Below are 20,075 nucleotides of genomic sequence, written 5' to 3'. Positions count from 1 at the left end.
ATAAAGTTTCTTTGTTTTTCAACAGGCAGGGAGTTCACTTCATTGTTTGATATGCAACATGGTATTTGGTATAAAGCATGTTGTTTAACCAGCCTACTAAAATCATGCTATGATACTAATTCATATGCTATAGGACCAATCTTTTATTCTCTATAATGCCAAAGTTCTCATACAAACTATGTATTTTTGGTTTTGGAAGTTGGGACAGAAACAGCAGTAGCAAATTTCATTGCTTCAAATACCAAAGAGAAAATTTTATAAACTCATTTTAGGAATTTTAATATCGTTAATTTTAGAATAGATCAAATTACGGGGAAATTCCACATTGCCTCTCCTCCATGTTCTGGAAAATGACAGTATAGACAAGTAAAGTATTTGATTTAGCTTTGGGATAATAATGCTGAAGTGAGTCATTCAGTCATTCAACAACACTTTATTATGTATTTACAATTTCTTTCCTCACAGGAAAGAAAAAGAAGTATATAACTGTGTACTTGCACATACACAATGATAATCATTAACTGTTTGTAGATGATGGTTTCAAACTCCAAGTACCAAAAAAAAACAAAAAAACAAACCAAGTACCAAAAATCTCTAATAGATTAAAAAAAAAAAAAAAAAAAAAAAAACATTGGGAGCAGAAGCACTAGGTCAGTCAGGGAAGGCTTTGCCCAGCACAAAGAGCTGGAAAAGATAGATTGGATTCAAATAGGGGGAAATCAATGGAGGAAGTATCCCAGGGACAAGAGGCAATATATAAAACGCTATAGTATTAGTCAGGCAAAAGGCATGTCCTGAAGATAATAAATAGGTCACAAAGCATAGAACTTAAGGGTGGTTTGTGGTCCAGTAGCATTAGCATCCCGTGGGAACTTGTAGATCTACAGAACCAGAACCTAATTCCACATCTTCAAGGTCTTTGAGTGCCCTGTATCTATATTAAAGTCTGAGAAGCTCCAGTCTACAGATTCTTCATTTCATGGAGGAATCTGAACTCCAGAGCAATTGGATGTTTTCCCTGATGAAAACGCAAACTGTACTCTAGAATCAAAATCTAGCCATTCCCGGAAATAGTGAGTTTCCACCCCCCAATTCCACAAAGTGTGGTTAGTTTGGAGAGAGGAAGTCAGTCAGATATGATTGTGAAAGTATTTGATTGCCAAGCTAAGAAACTCAGGTCTCATCCACTCATGAATTCAATAAACATTTATTGAACTCCATTGTGACAGCACTGGGGATACAGAGAATAAGAAAAGCCCTGCCCTTAAGGAGCTCACAGTCTTATGGAAATCTAAGTAACCAACAACTATAAATATCATTGTGAAAATGAGTTTTAAAGATTTATAATTGAGAAATTAACGATTTATTCAGTTAACATTTACTGAGTGCCTAGTATATGCAAAATGATGGTATTCAAGTGTATTTGGGATTGGGGAGAAAGAGAGATGGATCAGTTAAGCGGCTACCATCTAAGAGTAGGCAGTAAAGGAAGAATAAGTAAGGTCTGGTTCCTGTGAATGTGATGGAAGGTCAGAGAAGCAAGTCTTCAGTAACTCAGAGGTGGTAGGGTGAGGGAGAATTTGGATCACTGAGCAGAGAAACAGGGAAGTGGAGAGAGTGAATCATATTTTGGGGGGTTTGTCTGTTTTACTTTTTAGCTGGGAGACAGATATGTTCAATTTTAGATATGTGAATCTTGAATGCATGTTCAAAGAGAACTTTCTAGTAAGGAATGGGAGGTTCAGAACTGGAGCTTAAGAGAAAAACAGAGCTGGAGAAATGATTGATCAGGTGTTTTTTCTTCCTAACAGATCATTTGAATCATTGGATAGTAAATAGGATTGATTGTGCATCTTGAAGTTTTCTGTTGCAGGTTAATTACACTTTATTTTAAAATAAATCTTCAAATTTTGCTTTCTTAGCTGAGAACAACACAAGCTAGTTCAGCGATCTCAATCACAACTATTATGTTCACTAACATCACTTTATTTCCTTTTCCAGCTAGTCAACTGTAACAGCAAAAAAAATTACAAGTTTTTCTTTAAATTCCATTTGCAAAGTCCTATTCTAGTACATTTCGCCTGTGTTCACTTTTTAAATGTGTTATCTAACTTCGGCAACCACAGCTGTCTTGTATCCTACAAAATGTGAGCAACTGTATCAATGGTTACTACAGTTAATGCACAGCTGAGTGACTTAAATTTCTCAAAAGTTAATCGTGCAATTTAATTTTAACATGCAGATTTAATGCTATATTTACCTATTACGCTCTTGCTCTCCCCCAGCTTCTGGCAAGATTTATTGACTATTCCAACTACCAACTTCTACATGGTATTCTCACTTGGTAGGGACTGAGTCTTATTGTGGTAGCCTTGGTGGACGGACTGTCCTGCGGTGATTTCTGAGCACTGATGCCATGACTCAGCGGTAGATCTCTCCTACATACCTGTGGTGTTGATTTAGTTCATATAACAGAGCTTCCATGTTGGTTGCCAGAGACACCCTTGCAATGTAGACAAATACATTCACTTTATAGGGGAGAAAACTGAGACTCCACATGAGGAAATTTAGAGTTATGGCTGATGGTATGAGCTTTGGTGTTAGATAGACTAGGACTTAAATCTAGGCTCTGTCACTTTTACCTAGATGACCTTGGACAAGTAAAAACAAACAAAAAGTCAGCTAGTTTACTTTTATTAAAAGGGTAATCCATGTGCATGGTATAAAATTCAAACATTACAAAGGGTACACAATAAAAAATGTCTCCCTGCACTTCAAGTCTGCAGCCTTCTGTGCAGAACCACCATTCTTAAGGGTTTCTCGTGTAAATGTTCAGAATGTCATGCATTTGCAAGCAAGGCATAGTACAAATGTGGCTGTGCAAATGTGCAAGCATATGTATATTAATTCCTAAAAGTGACATTTTGGTCAGGGGTATGTATATTTAAAATTTTGTATGTAGATGCTGCCTAATGGTAAATACACTGTGGTTGAGAGTGACAATTTTCTCACACAGAACTACTTAAAAATTTTACCAATTAGATAGGTGAATGTCATCCTAATGTGTTTCCTTCAAATTATTTTTAAAATATAACACATAGACAGGAAAACACACAAAATATAAATATGCCATTCAGTGAATTATTAAAGCAAAAAAGTCACGTCAAGAAAGAGAATATCTAAACATTCCAGAAACTTTCCTCATGTTTCCTCCTACCTCATTTCTCCTTTCCAAAAATTAACATTATGGTTCAGTCACGATAGCTTTGCCTGATTTTGAATTTATATCCATGGAATGATACATAATATGCTTTCTTTGGTGTCTGCTGCTTTTGCTCAGTAATGTGTTTAGGAGATTTCTCCAGTATACAACTCTAGTTCTTTCATTTGTTTTGTTATATAGATTTCCATTATGTAAATACGTGGCAGTTTACGAATTCTTCTACTGCTGACAGACACTTGGGTGTTTAGTTTTTTGTTTTTTAAGAATAATGCTACATAAAAAAAAAAAAAAAAAGAATAATGCTACATAAATGTTTTTGTACATGTCACTTGGTGCACATGTGCATGCATTTGTTAGGTCTATGCCCAGGACTAAGGCACTGTCACAGCCAAGTCAAGATCAGTCTAGCCTTTGTGAGGATGAACCACCACACGCAGAGAGAAGCCAGCCAACTCACCAGGTGCATACAGCTGTGTGAATAACCTCCAGCAAGATCAGGAAAAGAACTGCTTAGCCAATCCATATCACTGTGATAAATAATACTTACTGCTGGTTTAAGTCCCTACATTTCACAGCAATTTGTTACACAGCAATAAATAACTGACCTGGAAATCGGTACCAGAGGGATACAATACATAAAAATTGCATTTTCCCATGTACATGCACTGACTTAGGAACCATACTGTGAGTGAAGGCTGGAAAAATGAAGAGGCTCTTAGTGAGAGCTGGAGGACTGGCAAAAATTGTTTTAGGAAAGGATAGAAAGGTGGTGAGAAAATATTAACGAAGGCTTGGAAAAGACTGAACTGTGGTAAACAATTGTGGAACAGTGGATAAAAATGCTGCCTGTGGTAACTTGAAATAGAGATAAATGAACTTGCTGAACTGATATACTTCCAGGAAGAATACTGATAGTGTCATCTGGCTTCTTAGAGCTGAGTATGATAAGGTATGGGAAGAGAGAAAGGCACTAGAGAGCTTTTCAGTGTATAAGAAGAATTTGGAGGAAATACAGAGAGCCCAGACTTCCTGGGTCAGAAAATAAAACTGTTCCTTATCCCAAGTTTCTCCAGCTGGCAAGAATTTCAAAATAAGAAATATCCCCCATTCTATAATGAGATTTGAGAGGAAATAAAACAATGAGAGAACAGCTCTCACTGCTGGTATGATAACTCTGATAGAGAGACAACCCAGCCTTGCCCTTGGGGAAAAGGGGAAGGTGGGAGGAGGGGTGGGGTTGGTCAAGAGGGCGGTCTACAAAAGAGACCACAGGTCCTGTGCTACTGGGGCTTGTGTGTGTCCTCTGGAACAGAGGACAATCACAGCAAGGCATAGTTTAGGAAGAGCCGTTAAGACTTTATCTAATGCCAGCCACATCCACCCCAAAAGGACAAATGCTGGTATTAAAATAGACTAGAGTGAATACCTATTGTATCCAGCTTCTATAACTTCCCCATTCCTGCACCCTTATTCATCCACATGGTGCATATGAAAGCAAATATGATTTTCCAGTGGGCGCTGTTCTGAGCGTTGAAGAATTGATGCTTTTGAACTGTGGTGTTGGAGAAGACTCTTGACAGCAAGGAGATCCAACCAGTCCATCCTAAAGGAGAACAGTCCTGGGTGTTCATTGGAAGGACTGATGCTAAAGCTGAAACTCCAATACTTTGGCCACCTCATGCAAAGAGCTGACTCACTGGAAAAGACTCTGATGCTAGGAGGGATTGAGGGCAGAAGGAGAAGGGGACGGTAGAGGATGAGATGGTTCGATGGCATCACTGACTCAACGGACACAAATTTGAGTAAACTCCGGGAGTTGGTGATGGACAGGGAGGCCTGGTGTGCTGCAGTCCAGGGGTCACAAAGAGTTGGACACAACTGAGTGACTGAACGGAAATGAACTGTTCCCCTAACCACAGCTGACAGGTCCAAGTGTGGGCAGCCTCCTTACAAAGAATTTAGGGTGTTGGTGTGGGGAGAGTGGGTGCAAATGGTAGGGATAATTATGAAGCAAGAGTGACTCTGAAGTATGGCCATAAATTGATGATTATTACAGATGGGTGTTAAGTGCATGGGTGTTCTTTGTAACTATTCTCTCAAGAGTATTTTGAAATTGTGTATCAAATGAGAGTATGATGGAAGTGCTAGATTGTCTTTATGGGAAAAAATGCATGTACACAGAGAGATAAAATTCTAGAGATAATTTCAGTAGGTTTATATCCTCCCACAAGTCTATCTATGGATTTGTATGATGCCAGGTTAAGAACCCTTAGTCTCAAAAAAGCTCAAAATATTCAGGAATAAGTTTAACCAAAGAAGTATAAGACCTGTACACTGAAAACTAGAAAATATTTCTGAAAACAAGTAAAGACCCTAATAAATGGGAAAACATTCCATGTTTGTGAATGGGGAAGACTCACTATTATGATGGCAAAATTTCTCAAATTAACCTACAGTCAGTGTAATCCTTACTGAAATTCTAATTGCCTTTCTTTGCATTAACAACTGATCCTAAAATTCATATAGAAATGCAAGAGATCTAGAACAGCCAAGACAATCTTGAAAAAGGACAAAGTTAAAGAATTCATACTTCCTGATTTCAAAATCTCTCACAAAGCTACATGATGGTATTGTATGAGAACACTACATGAGAACAGACATAAACATCCCTGGAGTAGAACTGAAAAGTCCACAAATAACTGAAAAGTCCACAAATCTGTACATTTATGGTCAACTGGCTTTCAACAGAGTGACATGACCATTTAATGGAAAAATCAGATTCAAAAATAGTGTTGGAACAGCTGACTATGCACATGTAAAAAATGAATCTGGACTCCTACCTCATAAATTACACCAAAATCAATTAAAAATGGATCAGAGACATAAATCTAAAAGCCAAATCTACAAAACTTTTAGAATATGGGTATAAATCGATGTGAGCCTGGATTAGGCAATATTTTTTTTAGATATGACACAAAGAGCACAAGCTGAAAAATAAAAATACATAAATTGGGCTTCATCAGATTTTAAGTTTGTGCATTAATGGATATTATCAACAAAGTGAAAACATAATTCACAGAACTAGAGAAAGTACTTGTGAATCATATACTGGATAAAGGTCTAGTTTCCAAAATATATAGAGAACTTTTACAACTCAACAATAAGATGACAAATGATTCATTAAAAAATAAGTAAAGGATTTGAGTAGACATCTCTCCAAAGAAGATAAACACATAGCCAATAAGCACATGAAAAGATGTTCAACATCATTAGTCACCAGGAAAATTCAAATCAAATCCACAAAGAGATACCATTCCATATCTATAGGATGGCTATAAGTTAAAAGTCAAAAATTAGTGTTGGTGAGGAAGTGGTGAAATAAGAACCCTCAAATGTTGGTTTGAGGGAAGCATCCAGGGCAGTTTCCTGGGGGGAGCAGTGGTGAGTTATTGCTTAATGGGTATATAATTTCTGTTTGGGGTGATGAAAATATTCTGGGATTTGATAGTGGTGATAGCTGCAAACTTCATGAATCTACGAAAAACCACTGAATTGAAATGACTCAATGATGCTAAAAAATGATGCTACTGTACGTGGATGATTTCTCAATTAAAAAAAATACCACATAGTCTAACGAGAAATTCTCTGACAAAGTACATATTATTGCAAAGAAACATTTGAAATATAACATATCTATTATGTGAAAATCACACATCTAGTTATGATTTCAAAATGTTGCTTAGTTTAAAAGACAATTATAAATGCACGGTATGAGAAGCCCTTCTGAAGCTTATATTTACTACACTTTTAGATTTATCATATTTCATAGGTTCTGCTTCATTCTGCTTGGAATTTTTTTTTTTTTCCTGCTTGGAATTTTATTCTGCGTGGAATAAAATCTAAGCAAAGAATGTAACTTTCACTAGCAGTGGAACGCACTTAAATCTTAAGTTTCTAACTTCAGAAACTACAGAAAACTACAGTGTGGTAGTTTGCAAATCAATTTACCAAACGTACAGTTACAGAAGGCATCATAATGTAGTTACTTTAGGTCTGGAAGTCAAACGATTACAGTAGATGTTGTAGCTCTATCGCTTAGCTCTTTTCCACTTCATCTGTGACTGAGATAGGTGGAATTGAAGTTCCTTCTAGCTTTAAAATTTTAAACTTACTCCGTCCTATTGTGGCTTTACAGTCAAAAGAATTTTGGAAGTGTTTTCCTTGCTTGGGCTATATTAAAGCGTTCACATTTTAAAATTTAACAAATTATTATTGTACCATAACATTTAAAAGGGATTAAATCAATTAGACCAACTGATCTCATTCCGCTGAGAATTGGCCTGAGGCAATACCACCATCTGGTGGTTTCTCGTCAAACATAATTTACCAGAAGACGATTTGGCCTCTCATCAAGTTTAGATATGCCTATTTTAGGAAACAAATTTAATAATGTTGCATATGTTTAAGTTAACTAATGCTTATGTAATTGGTCTTAAAAACTTGTAGTTCAACACATTCTCTCAACAAGTATTTGTTTAGTGCCCAAGTGTAAGAACAAAAGAGCAAACAAAAATACTTGCATTCATAGATGTAACAGTCTAGTGAGAGAAAGTAGACAGATAAGCATAACAAGTAAATTACGTTAACTGATAAGTTCTATTAAATATCAGGATAAGGGGGATGTAATTTCAAATAAAATCTGAGCAAAGACTTGAAAGAGGTGACGTCAATTCTACACGCTTGTCTCAAGAATAAAATTCCACTGACTTACAATCTAAGTATCTAGCTTTAATTCTAGCGTGCTGCTATAATTCTGCTTCCTCAAATGTTCCTTTCTAGTAAGCAGGGACTGCAATACCAGGTCAATATTAAAAAGAAGGATATTAACATATTAACAGGATAAAATATTAACAAGAAGGACTGCATTTTGAAAAATGACGCTGCCCTAAAGATACATACCTTTCCTAGAGTAATGACTTTAGTATCAGTAAAGGTAAAGGTGGAAGAAATAGGGGCTCTAACGCTGACCCTACAGACCACTGCGACGCCTGAAATCTCGATAGCGGTCTCACTGTAAGGCTGCTCCGCAATGGTGACGCAGGGCTCTTCCTATCATTACTATGTAGTTCTATTTCCTGATCCGAGAAAGGAACGGGGGAAAATCAGGTAAACTCCGCACGGTGCTTCTGGACCAGGAATTTCTGCGACGCCGCAACCTGCGCCCGTGTCCAGTCGGACAGCCGCATCCAGGTCCGACGCGCATTCCTGGTTGGCGGATTCGTCACTTCTTGGTGTCAGAAGTTAAAATGAAAATTCAAATTTCCCTACTTCGGAAGCCCTTCTTGTCCAAGAAAACAGAAGCAAGAGCAACTCCGAGTCCTTGAATCTTTTTTCTTCTTTCGTGGCTTCCACAATATCTACACCCTGTCTGCCGGGGACTTGCGTCGAAAGTGACGACGCGGACGCTCAGGCCTCGGTTTCCAGCGCGCAGTCGCGGCGGCCCGTCGCTCCCGCCCTTGCCGGGAGGTCCGACGTGGAAGTTGCTGGCTGACCCAGCGTCCAAAGAAACTGTCTGGGAGCTAAGAGTCCGAGCCGGAGCCGGAGCGCAGGCCTAGGCGAGGGGAGGTGGCGGCGCCAAGACTCGAATAGGAGTCGCTGCCGAGGTCGGGGCCAGTCTCTGACAGTCGACGAGGGCGGACAGGCGGTTCATCATGGGTGAGAGATCTGAGAAGGGAGTCTGGGCGCACTGAGGCCGAGGCCGAGAGGGCTGGGGTTGGGGAGAGGAGGAACAGAGGGGCAGGCCTGGGAAGCCCAGAGTAACTAGCGCCTCAGGGAGCTGGTTGCTGAGGACTTCACTCACCTTGGCTCTTCACCAGTGTGCGTGGACTCTTGACTGGAACCTTCGCTTCCTGTCTCCCCGCGGCGTCAGGGGTGGGTCACCGCGGGTCGGTGAACTTTTTCCTTACCTCCTCGGACCCAGCGCCGCTTGCTGGACGGAGTTGGTCTGCGAAGCTTGGCAACATGTCAGTCGCAAGTTCACGAAGGTTTCTTGGGTGAAAGATGAGCTCTGACCTTGTAGTGGCAGCTTGATACTCTCTCCCTGGTCGCTGGGACAGCGTCAGTTTAAAATACAAAAGGTGTTGCTCGTAATGTTTTATTGCCAACACGGCATTTATCTGCTTGCCTGTAACTTTTCCTGTAAGAGAGGAATGTGGAGGGGCTAATGGGCAGGGAAGGTATTACAGGTCAGTGATGACGTTTTAAACTCAATTTTTGAAGTGCTAATTGAGAGATCTACATTGTCGTCAAAAGCAGCAGGTAGAGAGCTTCGCTCCCCACTGGAGCCCGAGTGAAGGTGCACTTTTTTAACTTGCTCACAACTCTCCAAGGGATGCAGATTCTTTGGGTTATTTAAATACCTCAGCTATTTTCTGGGGAGTTTCCATCTTGCTCTGAAACATCAGAAGTGCCTTCTTGTCTTTTTGCATAACCCTGTCAGTTTTTTTTCCTACTGCCTGTTTTTAACCTGTAAGAAAGGATTTTGTCAAGTCACACTCCTTATGTTACAAACTTTCAGGGTTCTCTAGCCCATGGTGGATTCATTTTTCCAGACTTGTTTTTAATTTTGTCATTTCTTTGTAAAATAACCAGGTGTTGTTTGTGAGCATCATTTCTGTTGTCAGCTTTTTTATATTGTTAGTGTAACTTTTTTCTAATCTTTTCATTTGTCTTTTGGTAAGAAAGGGCCAGAGTGCTTTTATTGGGTAGGGAGGGGTAATCATTAAAGAAAGAACTTATTTTAAAAGAGCTTCTTGTTTGATTGTAGAAATAGTAAAGATTCTGAATTTCCACCTCTGTTACTCTTAGGGGTTATTTTATTTAAACACACATCAACAATTTAATCTATTACTGGGAGGCCCTGCTGAGACAGAGGATGATTTTAAATTTTAACTTTTTTCCAGCTGTATTGAGGTATGAATGACAAAAATTATGTATATTTAAGGTGTACAGCATGATATTTTGATACACTGTGAAATGATTACCACATTCAAGCTGATTAACATGTCCATCACCCTTTTTGTGTGTGGGATGAGAACACTTTGAGATCTGCTGTCTTGGAAAATTTCAAGTGTACAATACATTATTTATTAAATATAGTTACCATGATGTTCATTAGAGCTCCAGAATGAATCTTCTAATCAAAGTGTATATCCTTTGACTAACATTGACTGTGTCATTTTCCCCACTTTCCTAGCATCTGGTAACCACCTTTCTATTCTCTGTTCACAAGTGCTTTTATATTACACAATACCTTGTGTATAGGAAGCTTTCTGGTAATAGTTCATGATATGTTGAATGTAGCTTTTTATTATTTTTTAAAATGTTTTCCATCAAAAACAATTTTTGCTATTTTTGGCTTCTGTCTCAATTTCTTTGCAAGTTACATTCCTTACAGAGAATTCTCAGTGATTGAAAGTACTTATGGTACTGCTGTTGTTCAGCAATAATAACTGCTTCTCGGACTTCAAGGACGTCATTGTCCCACTATCATTCTAATTTGCCCTTTAATTTCTAGGGGTAATGAGGATATCATGTGAAGCTATCCATATTCTCTTGTTTAGAAAGTGAGCTCCATGAGGGGAGTCATATTTCTCTTATTTTTGAGTATATCTTCTGAGCCTGCCTAACATAGTATCCAGGACATGGTAACAATCAGTAATTACTAGTGTGATGTTGAGTGATGTATTTCATTGGAAGCATTGCGCCTATGAATGGAGGAAAATATTACAATGTTACTGAATTTAGTATAGCTTTTAAAGAGCAAGATTAAATGTTTTGTGGATTTAGTTCTTGAAATGATATTGAAATACATTTTTGTTCTTTTCTAAGGTGGCTTTTTCTCAAGCATTTTTTCCAGTCTGTTTGGAACTCGGGAAATGAGGATTTTAATTTTGGGATTAGATGGAGCAGGAAAAACTACAATTTTGTACAGATTACAAGTTGGAGAAGTTGTGACTACTATTCCTAGTAAGTGTTGGTATGATAAACTAATTATAGGGGCTTTTGTTTTCCATTGAAAAAAATTTATTTCTGAATACATATGTAATGTAATTAATAAGATTTGTAGACTTCTATGAGCATAATATTGACAACATTTTTTTTATAAATTTATAGACAGTTTGGGTGTAATTTATGAACCCTTGTGCATGGCTGGGTTCTGCTGTTTAGAGCTGTTTTAAAAGTTGGTTAGAGTTAAGCCACATAGTATCATTGAGAGCCAATATCTTTATTGATAAAATGAAGATAATAAATATTCATTGGCTTTGAAAATAAAGACAGTGAATAAGGAAAATGAATCAGGTATATAAAATACTTTGTAAATCTGAGTAAAGAATTACCAGTATGTCGATACTAAGTCATACTATTACATGTGCAGTGTTTTTTTTTTCTGTACTTGTTATTATTTAAGATTAGTTTTTTTTAGTAATTCTATTGATTATTTTTAAAAATCTGAGTTGAAGAGACTGAGTGTTGAATTAATCTGGAATTTAAAAATATCCAGAAAAGTAACACTTTTAAATCAATTGATATCTTAGAAAAATATTCTTCAGTAGTCCTAATTTCCTACATAAGAAGACTGTTCTGTTACTTGCCCTGAAGATTAGTATACTTAAACTAAGTTTAATAGTTTGTAGACTTTGCTCAAGAACACTTATGTCTTTAAGTTACTCCGTCCTCAAGGTATTTCTATTTAGTACTATTTACATTTCCAGATTAAAAAAGAAAAGTCTAGCTTTTACAAAAGAACTTTTCGAGCCATGTCATCTGTTAGTTCTTGTTACCACCTTAAGGAATTTCAGCTTCTTTGGTTTTTGGTTCTCAAATCGCCCGTCTGTGCTGCAGTTGAGTCATGGTGGCCCCTGCGGTACCCATAGCTCAGTGGATTGCGTTTCAGCAAATGTGGTTTATACCACGTCCTTCTCCTCTGCAAATAAACAACATTTGTAATTGAGGTTGTATATGGTGATTACACTGCTACCTAATTTTAAGGGAGACATCATGAACTTGGTTTTTACTTTTTCACTCAGATTTGCTATAGTAATTTTTTTATACTTGCCATATATTCTCTTAAGCATTGTTTACCAGTATAAACTTAAATCTAAAAAATTGTCCAATTATAGCTATAAGTTATATTCTACTTCGATTTTTTTTGTTTGTAAAATTTTATTAATTTTTATATGTATAGCTCCTAAGTTTTTTCAGCATCCTCTCCAGCTCCTCTGGATTCCTTTCATTGAAAATAATAGTATCTTGCCTTAGGCATGTGATGCCAAGTCCCACCTAAGAAGGATGGCAGGGGAAGGGGTTGAGACTCCTCCCCTTTGACCATCTAGCTGTGACCTTACTGTGGATGAGTTCTTGAGGAGGTCTTCAGAGGGCCTGTGAGATTCCCTGCCTTAGCGAACTCAGCCTCCATAAAGAGGTACACAGCCATTGCTGTGCCTTACTGAAGTTTAGAATCTAGGCTTTTGTCCTATTTGCTACCTACCAAAATTCCATTTTTTGTAATATGTTTACAACTGTCCTTTCTAAGTATAGCTTTCTGAATGCTTTTGTATGCCAGTATTTAACATAATAGGATTTCCATTTAGCTAAGAATATCTAATTGCAGAGGTGGCTGGGGGTTCTTCTATACCCTGAAAGTGGGATTGATCTTGCTTATTGTGGGGGGGAGGTGTGTGTGTATGTATAGCACAGCATACTGTCGTAAATGGAATAATATTTAACTAATAATGTGATTCAATACTTAGCACTAATTGCTGAAACCCAGGACACTTTGAAGACAGAATGTATTAGTCTACATATACTGTTAATTTGCTTTCTTTTCCAGCCATTGGATTTAATGTTGAGACAGTAACATACAAGAACCTTAAATTCCAAGTCTGGGATTTGGGAGGACAGACAAGCATCAGGTATGGTACAAAGGCCAGACCATTTTGTAGTATTGGGATCTTTTTTTTTTTTTTTTTTTTTCAACCCGCCCCTTTTTTTTTTTTTATTTTTATTTTTTTTTTAGTATTGGGATCTTTATTGCTCTTTTAGGGTTAACAGCAGTAAACCAAAATATGTCTTCTTTTGTAATGTAATGGGTGCCACCTAGTTTAAAATGAGGTAAAACCGCCTTATTCTCTCAATTAAATCTGAGAATTAAAGATTTTTAACTAAAAAATTAAAATCTATGGAAGTCAGTTTTTCCTATATCACTTGGATGAAAATTTTTTCCATGCAAGTCTCAAGACCTGATTACTTCAGTCAGTTCAGTTCAGTCGCTCAGTTATATCCAACTCTTTGCGATCCTATGAACTGCAGCATGCCAGGTCTCCCTGTCCATCACCAACTCCGGGAGTCCACCCAAACCCACGTCCATCGAGTCGATGATGCCATCCAGCCATCTCATCCTCTGTCGTTCCCTTCTCCTGCCCTCAATCTTTCCCAGAATCAGGGTCTTTTCAAATGAGTCAGCTCTTTGCATCAGGTGGCCTAAGTACTGGAGTTTCAGCTCAGCATCAGTCCTTCCAATGAACACCCAGGACTGATCTCCTTTAGGATGGATTGGTTGGATCTCCTTGCAGTCCAAGGGACTCTCAAGAGTCTTCTCCAACACCACAGTTCAAAAGCATCAATTCTTCGGTGCTCAGCTTTCTTTATAGTCCAACTCTCACATCCATACATGACCACTGGAAAAGCCATAGCCTTGACTAGACGGACCTTTGTTGGCAAAGTAATGTCTCTGCTTTTTAATATGCTATCTAGGTTGGTCATAACTTTCCTTCCAAGGAGTAAGCATCTTTTAATTTCATGGCTGCAGTCACCATCTGCAGTGATTTTGGAGCCCAGAAAAATAAAGTCAGCTGCTGTTTCCACTGTTTCCCCATCTATCTGCCGTGAAGTGATGGGACCGGATGCCATGATCTTAGTTTTCTGAATGTTGAGCTTTAAGCCAACTTTTTCACTCTCCTTTCACTTTCATCAAGAGGCTCTTTAGTTCTTCACTTTCTGCCGTAAGGGTGTAGTTTTTAAATAAAGAGAATCCTCTAGTTAATTCTTGTCAGTCCCTTTCTCTGTGAAACAGACTGTTTTGGATTTCATGAAAATACCTTTTGGGCCCACCATTTAGGACTGGATGCATTCCCCAAGCATTCTGCTGCCTTTTAACTCATTTTATTTCTTGAACCACTTTGGAGTCATTTGTTAATTTTAGCCATTTCTACTTCTTGTCTTCAGTGATCAATTTAAAGTCTGTGACTAAAATTATTTTTAAAGAACCCATTTCTCTTAAGGAGTTTCTAGTTAAAGATTTATAAGATACAGTGATCAGGTCTGTATGAAACATTTTTTCATCAGTACATTTAGTGATTTTATAGATTCTTCTCTCAGCCTGTAGCCTAAACTCATTCTGAAGCTCCTTGATCCTATGTTCTATCAATATTCTTTCTACCCATCCCCATCTGAGGGATATGATACATGTCCATCAGAAACAATCATTATGGCATTGATACTGATATGGGTGGGAAAGGATTGGCAAGTAACACCCTTCACCCCACCATAGCCAAGTCCTAGCATATAAATTAACCTATCAGTTTCATTTTTCAAATAATAATACATTCTCCCTTTCTGAATTTTCTTTAGGCCATACTGGAGATGTTATTATTCAAACACAGATGCAGTCATTTACGTAGTAGACAGTTGTGACCGAGACCGAATTGGCATTTCCAAATCAGAGTTAGTTGCTATGTTGGAGGTAAGAAAACTTTATTAAAATGTGGGTAAGTCATTTATATTTCCCTGCTCTTTTTATTATTTATTGTCACATGCAGAAATAATTAAAAGGGAAACAACAGGGGTCTCCCCCACACCCACGTCTTTAGTGTCATGTTCTTTATGCAAATTACTTTCTATTCCAAAAATACTGTTGGGGAGAGAGTTGAAGACAAAAAAAAATTCCAGTCCTATAACTTCCTTTAAATTCCTTAACTTCCAGAAAATTCAGAGCTAAACCCTTTCTAAACTGAAGTGACCATTCTGAGTCACTCCTGTGAAGTGATTGTTTTTTTAATGCCTTTATTTCTGGTTGTATAAATTAGCATATGGAAGCAGATTTATTGTATAAGTATATAAATAATAAAGTATATTTGTTTTAGAAACACTGAAGCTCAGAGAAGTCTGGATTTCTGGCACAGTTCTGGCCTGTTTACCTCTCCCAGCTGTATCATTTTTTCACTCTTCCCTGCGTTTACAGTACCTCAGCCATACTGATATTTCTTTTCTTTGCTCACTGAGTTTGTGTACCTGACACCTGGTTTAGAGTTTTGCACTTGCTTCTCCTGCTTGGAATTCTCTTTCCCCAAATCTTTGTGTGGCTGTCTTCATGACATGTTTTATCTCACATGTTTCTTCCTCAGAGAGGAGGTCTCAGTTATCTTCTAACCCTTTATCTTACTTTATTCTTTCTAACTACTTACCATGTCTTTCCATTATTTTAAACATATTTGTTTACTTATGTATGCTTCCCACCCTAAAGTGTAAAGTTTTTTGCATTTACCTTGTACCCCTGATGTGTGGAACAGTGTATAATAGCTCTTAACTAAGAACCCAATACATTGTATTCACTGAGGTTTGTAAGACACTGATAAGCTAACTGAATTTAGAGGGTACATTAAGTAGTCATTTAAAAGATTTTAAAATTGTTAAATAAGCTTCTCAAATGTACTAGTGATTAACTTAATAATGAAATTGCCTTTACTTGAGAAAATTAGATGTATAGGTTTCCTTTTCCCACTGAAACAATGATTCTGACTTACTCAATTATTGAATGTTTAAGTTCTAGACAACTTGATTCCTAGTTAGAAGCAAGATTTAGACTATTTTGGACTTCTGAGTTCTTGGATGATTAACTTCTTAGTTGCTTCCAATTTATAAATTTCAACCTAAAGTTTTAAAGTTTTGCCTAAATTTTTTTTTTAAACAACATAGCGTCACATTTATCATAAGAGCATCTTAGACCAAATTCAAAGTATAAGGAATTTTAAGGGACTGGTTAATTGCCTTGGGTATAACATATTTTTAAAATATAAGCTTTATTTAGCTGTAACTCACATGGTATAATAAATTTTTATTATATAAAGTATGGCATAAAAGAAATGGATTATTAACTTCAGTTCACAGTTCTCAAATTGTATTGGATTGTTGTTAGGCTGTTTGTGGTATTAGGATTTGACTTGTGTAATCTTTCTCCATAGAAAACTAAAAATTGTATTCATTCTTTAGGAATTAACTTTTATTTGATTCAATCAATATTTATTTGTTAGTGATATAAAGTACATGTGGAGGTTGAATCAGGACTATTATATTAAAACTTACAGACACAAAACCAATTTGTTTTACCTTTGTACATAAAAACTTCTAAGTGGAGTAAAGAAATACAAAAAGGAGCTAGAAAATATGCTTTTAAAATAACAGATTTTTTTTTTTTTTTTTGGGCATTTCTTCCTAACCTCAGGAGCAAATTGATTAGAGGAAATATTTTTTTATTTTATTTAGGAAGAAGAGCTGAGAAAAGCCATTTTAGTGGTGTTTGCAAATAAGCAGGACATGGAACAGGCAATGACTCCCTCAGAAATGGCAAATTCACTTGGGTTACCTGCCTTGAAGGACCGAAAATGGCAAATATTCAAAACTTCAGCAACCAAAGGCACTGGCCTTGATGAGGCAATGGAATGGTAAGCGTCGTGTTTCCAGAAGCCATTTGTGGATTTGTGTGTCCATGCATTTGTAATTTCCCTTTGGTCTTAAGGATGAAATCAGATTACTTTGCAGTTTATCATATTAAGTTCCTTCACCCTTTTCTTCCACTGGTTTTCATCTACATCTGCTTTTGTTTTAGCCACAGGTACTTATTTTAGTTAGGTAAACCACCTATCTGCTACATTTCTAGCTTTTTTCCTTACTCACCTCACCCTCCAGTTCCTTATCCTCCAGGACTTAGGTTGAGGCTCTCTGCTTCTCAAGAGCCTTCCATACCTCCAGGCCCACTGCCTTACCACACACACAGATGTCCTTGTCAGAGATCAGTGATATAATAGTACTTGTTACACTGTCTTGTAGTTGGTTTGTGCATTTGCTTATTAAATTATCATCTTGAGGACTGAGGCTAGTTTTCATCTCTGAATTATCCACATCTGGCCTGGCTATAGTAGGTAGCATCCTGGAAAGTGGCTATTTGGTTGTTTTTGATTTTTCATTCAAAGCATAGACAAAGTGAGAGGTAAAATACACCCTTGTGGAAATTGAGTCCATAACCTCATTCTTCTAATATAACCATCTTAACTTTCATCATTTAAAGTGCTTTGGAATTCATCTTCAGTATGAAATTTATAAACAATCACTCTCTATACCTGAAAATTTGAAGTTAATTTTGTGAAACTGTTCATTTTCCCTTCACAGGTTAGTTGAAACATTAAAGAGCAGACAGTAATTCAGTCCCTTTTGCTCTTCTGAAACGAAGACCACATCACATATCCCTTTGGAAACAGCTAAGTGTGCTCCACACTGCTAAATGTTAAAGCTGTCTGATTGTCGGCGTATACCGAACTGACTGGAACATTTATAATGCATATAAACTAAGTATTTGGTTGGAAGGGCAACTCATTGTCATTGAACCAACTGAATGTCTGTCCTATATAATGTAAAATATTCCTTCCTTGTTATCTTGTGTTAAGGTATATATTCTATTTGTATGCAATTCTTATTCAGATACAGTCCTATTAAAGAATGTTCTCTTAATGAGGAAAAAGCCCTCTGGTTTTTAAACTAGTGGTTCCATCTTGTTTGTATTAACACTAATTTATATCTTAATTCAGATTTTTCCCTCTAAAATGAATTAGGTTTTTCCAAATTTCCTAATCCAAAAGATTAGGCTCAATAGAGTAGGCCAAGAACCTAGCGTGGGTAATTATAGTCTTCATTTGCTTAATGACCATTTGATCTAAGCTGTTTCATTTAAAAGCTTTTGGTTATAGGCATGAAATAATTATTTTGGTGGCTAACTTCACTGACTTATCTGTAATTATTATTTTATAGTATTTTTAGCTGTTTGGAAATTTTTTTCAGATTTGGACCTACTCAGTCAATTTGTACAGGAATCCTGCCATGTTGCTAGGACATCATTTTTACATCTTCATTTTTATGGACATGAACCCAAAATGCTGATAGACTGGCTTGACTAAAGTCACCTGCAAGGGAGGTGGGAACAGGGAGATTTCAGGGTCAGAAGCTTGTCCCATGAACTATACTATAAATTCCTGGAAGTGCCAACATTGACAACACAACTTAATTCCTTAAGTAAAATTAAGCTAATAGAAGTAGACATAGTAGATTCAAAATAGTGTCTATAAAACTTTCCATACTAGTTAGTAGAGGTAGTAGAAATAGTCCTAAATGGTTATATTTGATTGAATTCACAACACAGTAAAGAAAATTACACATTAAAGGAGATTTTTTGAAAATAAGACTTATTTTAAGAAGCATTGTAAAGGATTTTTTACTGCCTTTGGTTCCTTCTGTCTACCTGTAATTGAACATGTAACTTTGAATGGTGAAAAGTCAAAATCTTATTGATTCTAGAGGGAGAGAAACTAAGTATTCCTGATTTTTAAAATTAGGCTTACTGCTGCTAGACTATCAAAAGCAATTATTTCCTAATGGACTTTTAAAAGGAACTTTACAAACAACCCAGTCTACAGTGAGACAGAAATAAATGGAGACCTTAGTAATTACTAAAACTGGGAGCAGTTTTTTTCAGGCCGCCTTCCAGGAGCATGTGTTCCCAGTGTACCCAGTAGTGCTAACAGCATGTAACTGACATTGTGGCATAGTTTGCCAGGCACTCCTGATGGGCAGACTGTCTTTTCATGTTCATATCCCTAACGTCCAGTATGATGCCTGGCACATTATGGCACTTCAGAATATGTTCATGGTTAAAAATTACCATCTTTAACTGTGTTTGTCAGCTAGGAAGATAGTACACCAGCACTTTACACTTGGGTCCCTTTCTGGTCAGTGGCACATAGCTAGTGTTAGACTTGGACCCAAATGGATAAGCACTCCCAGTGGTTCAGGACACTGTGAAAATAGAAGTGTGGGGAGGTGCAACCCTAGCATGCAAACAGTGCCTGACAAATAGCCGTGGTAGCAAAGGCCCGCACTTGGGTGATCCTGATCCCCCTGATTTGCCACAAAGAATAGGATGGGGTAAATAGAGCATGCAGTGACATCAAGCTGGTATAAATGAGAAGGTCCTTGTCTAGCAGGAACATCTGTACAGGTATGTTATAGGAGGTTGAATGTTTATATTTATAAAAATCTACTGAGTCTTGTTTCATGAGAAGCCTGAAAAGGACCAAACTTGAAATCAGAGCATATGAGTTCTAGGCGCAAAGGGCCACTCCATCAGTTTCTGTTTGGTTTTTCTCTTTGTACAAATATCAAAGGTGTTTTAGCGCTCACATTCTGTTTTATGATTGTTCGGTAGTGGTACTGTGTCGTGTGATCAGATTTAAAGACAAGTTGAGAGTGGAGTTCTATTATCAGAATACCTGAGATGCACTTTAAATCGTGGACATGTAAGCTCCTTGAGGGCAGGGACCATACCTTACTTACTGTTAGAACCCCTTGCATCTAGTGTGGTGCACCTGGCACATACTTGGTACTGGGCTCTCAATAAATATTTACTGGAATAAATATTGATTAAATACTGATTAAAATGATTAAATATTGATGAAAACAAAGCCGT

At 37.2% G+C, this 20,075-nt stretch overlaps 1 protein-coding gene and 1 pseudogene across 1 annotated transcript; one reads left to right on the top strand and one right to left on the bottom strand.

Annotated features, from left to right (window-relative positions):
- Positions 1 to 8,933, bottom strand: part of LOC136163794 (zinc finger X-linked protein ZXDB-like) — a 27,248-nt pseudogene extending 18,315 nt beyond the window's left edge.
- ARL1 (ADP ribosylation factor like GTPase 1) lies at positions 8,712 to 20,075 on the top strand. Its single transcript, XM_065937631.1, has 6 exons — positions 8,712 to 8,938; positions 11,114 to 11,251; positions 13,116 to 13,197; positions 14,915 to 15,026; positions 16,826 to 17,004; positions 17,729 to 20,075. Exons 1-6 carry the CDS (start codon positions 8,935 to 8,937, stop codon positions 17,757 to 17,759), a joined length of 546 nt encoding a protein of 181 aa, XP_065793703.1. The 5' UTR covers positions 8,712 to 8,934; the 3' UTR covers positions 17,760 to 20,075.

This window comes from Muntiacus reevesi, chromosome 1 (assembly GCF_963930625.1).
Source record: "Muntiacus reevesi chromosome 1, mMunRee1.1, whole genome shotgun sequence".
NCBI lineage: Eukaryota > Metazoa > Chordata > Mammalia > Artiodactyla > Cervidae > Muntiacus > Muntiacus reevesi.
This window is presented reverse-complemented; position numbering and strand designations above follow the sequence as displayed.

Bases quoted from the DNA above. Each gene is read 5' to 3' on its own strand.
- ARL1 (XM_065937631.1), top strand. The intron at 11,252-13,115 runs GTAAGTGTTGGT...TTTCTTTTCCAG, and splicing joins AGTTGTGACTACTATTCCTA to CCATTGGATTTAATGTTGAG. The intron at 17,005-17,728 runs GTAAGCGTCGTG...TTCCCTTCACAG, and splicing joins CTTGATGAGGCAATGGAATG to GTTAGTTGAAACATTAAAGA.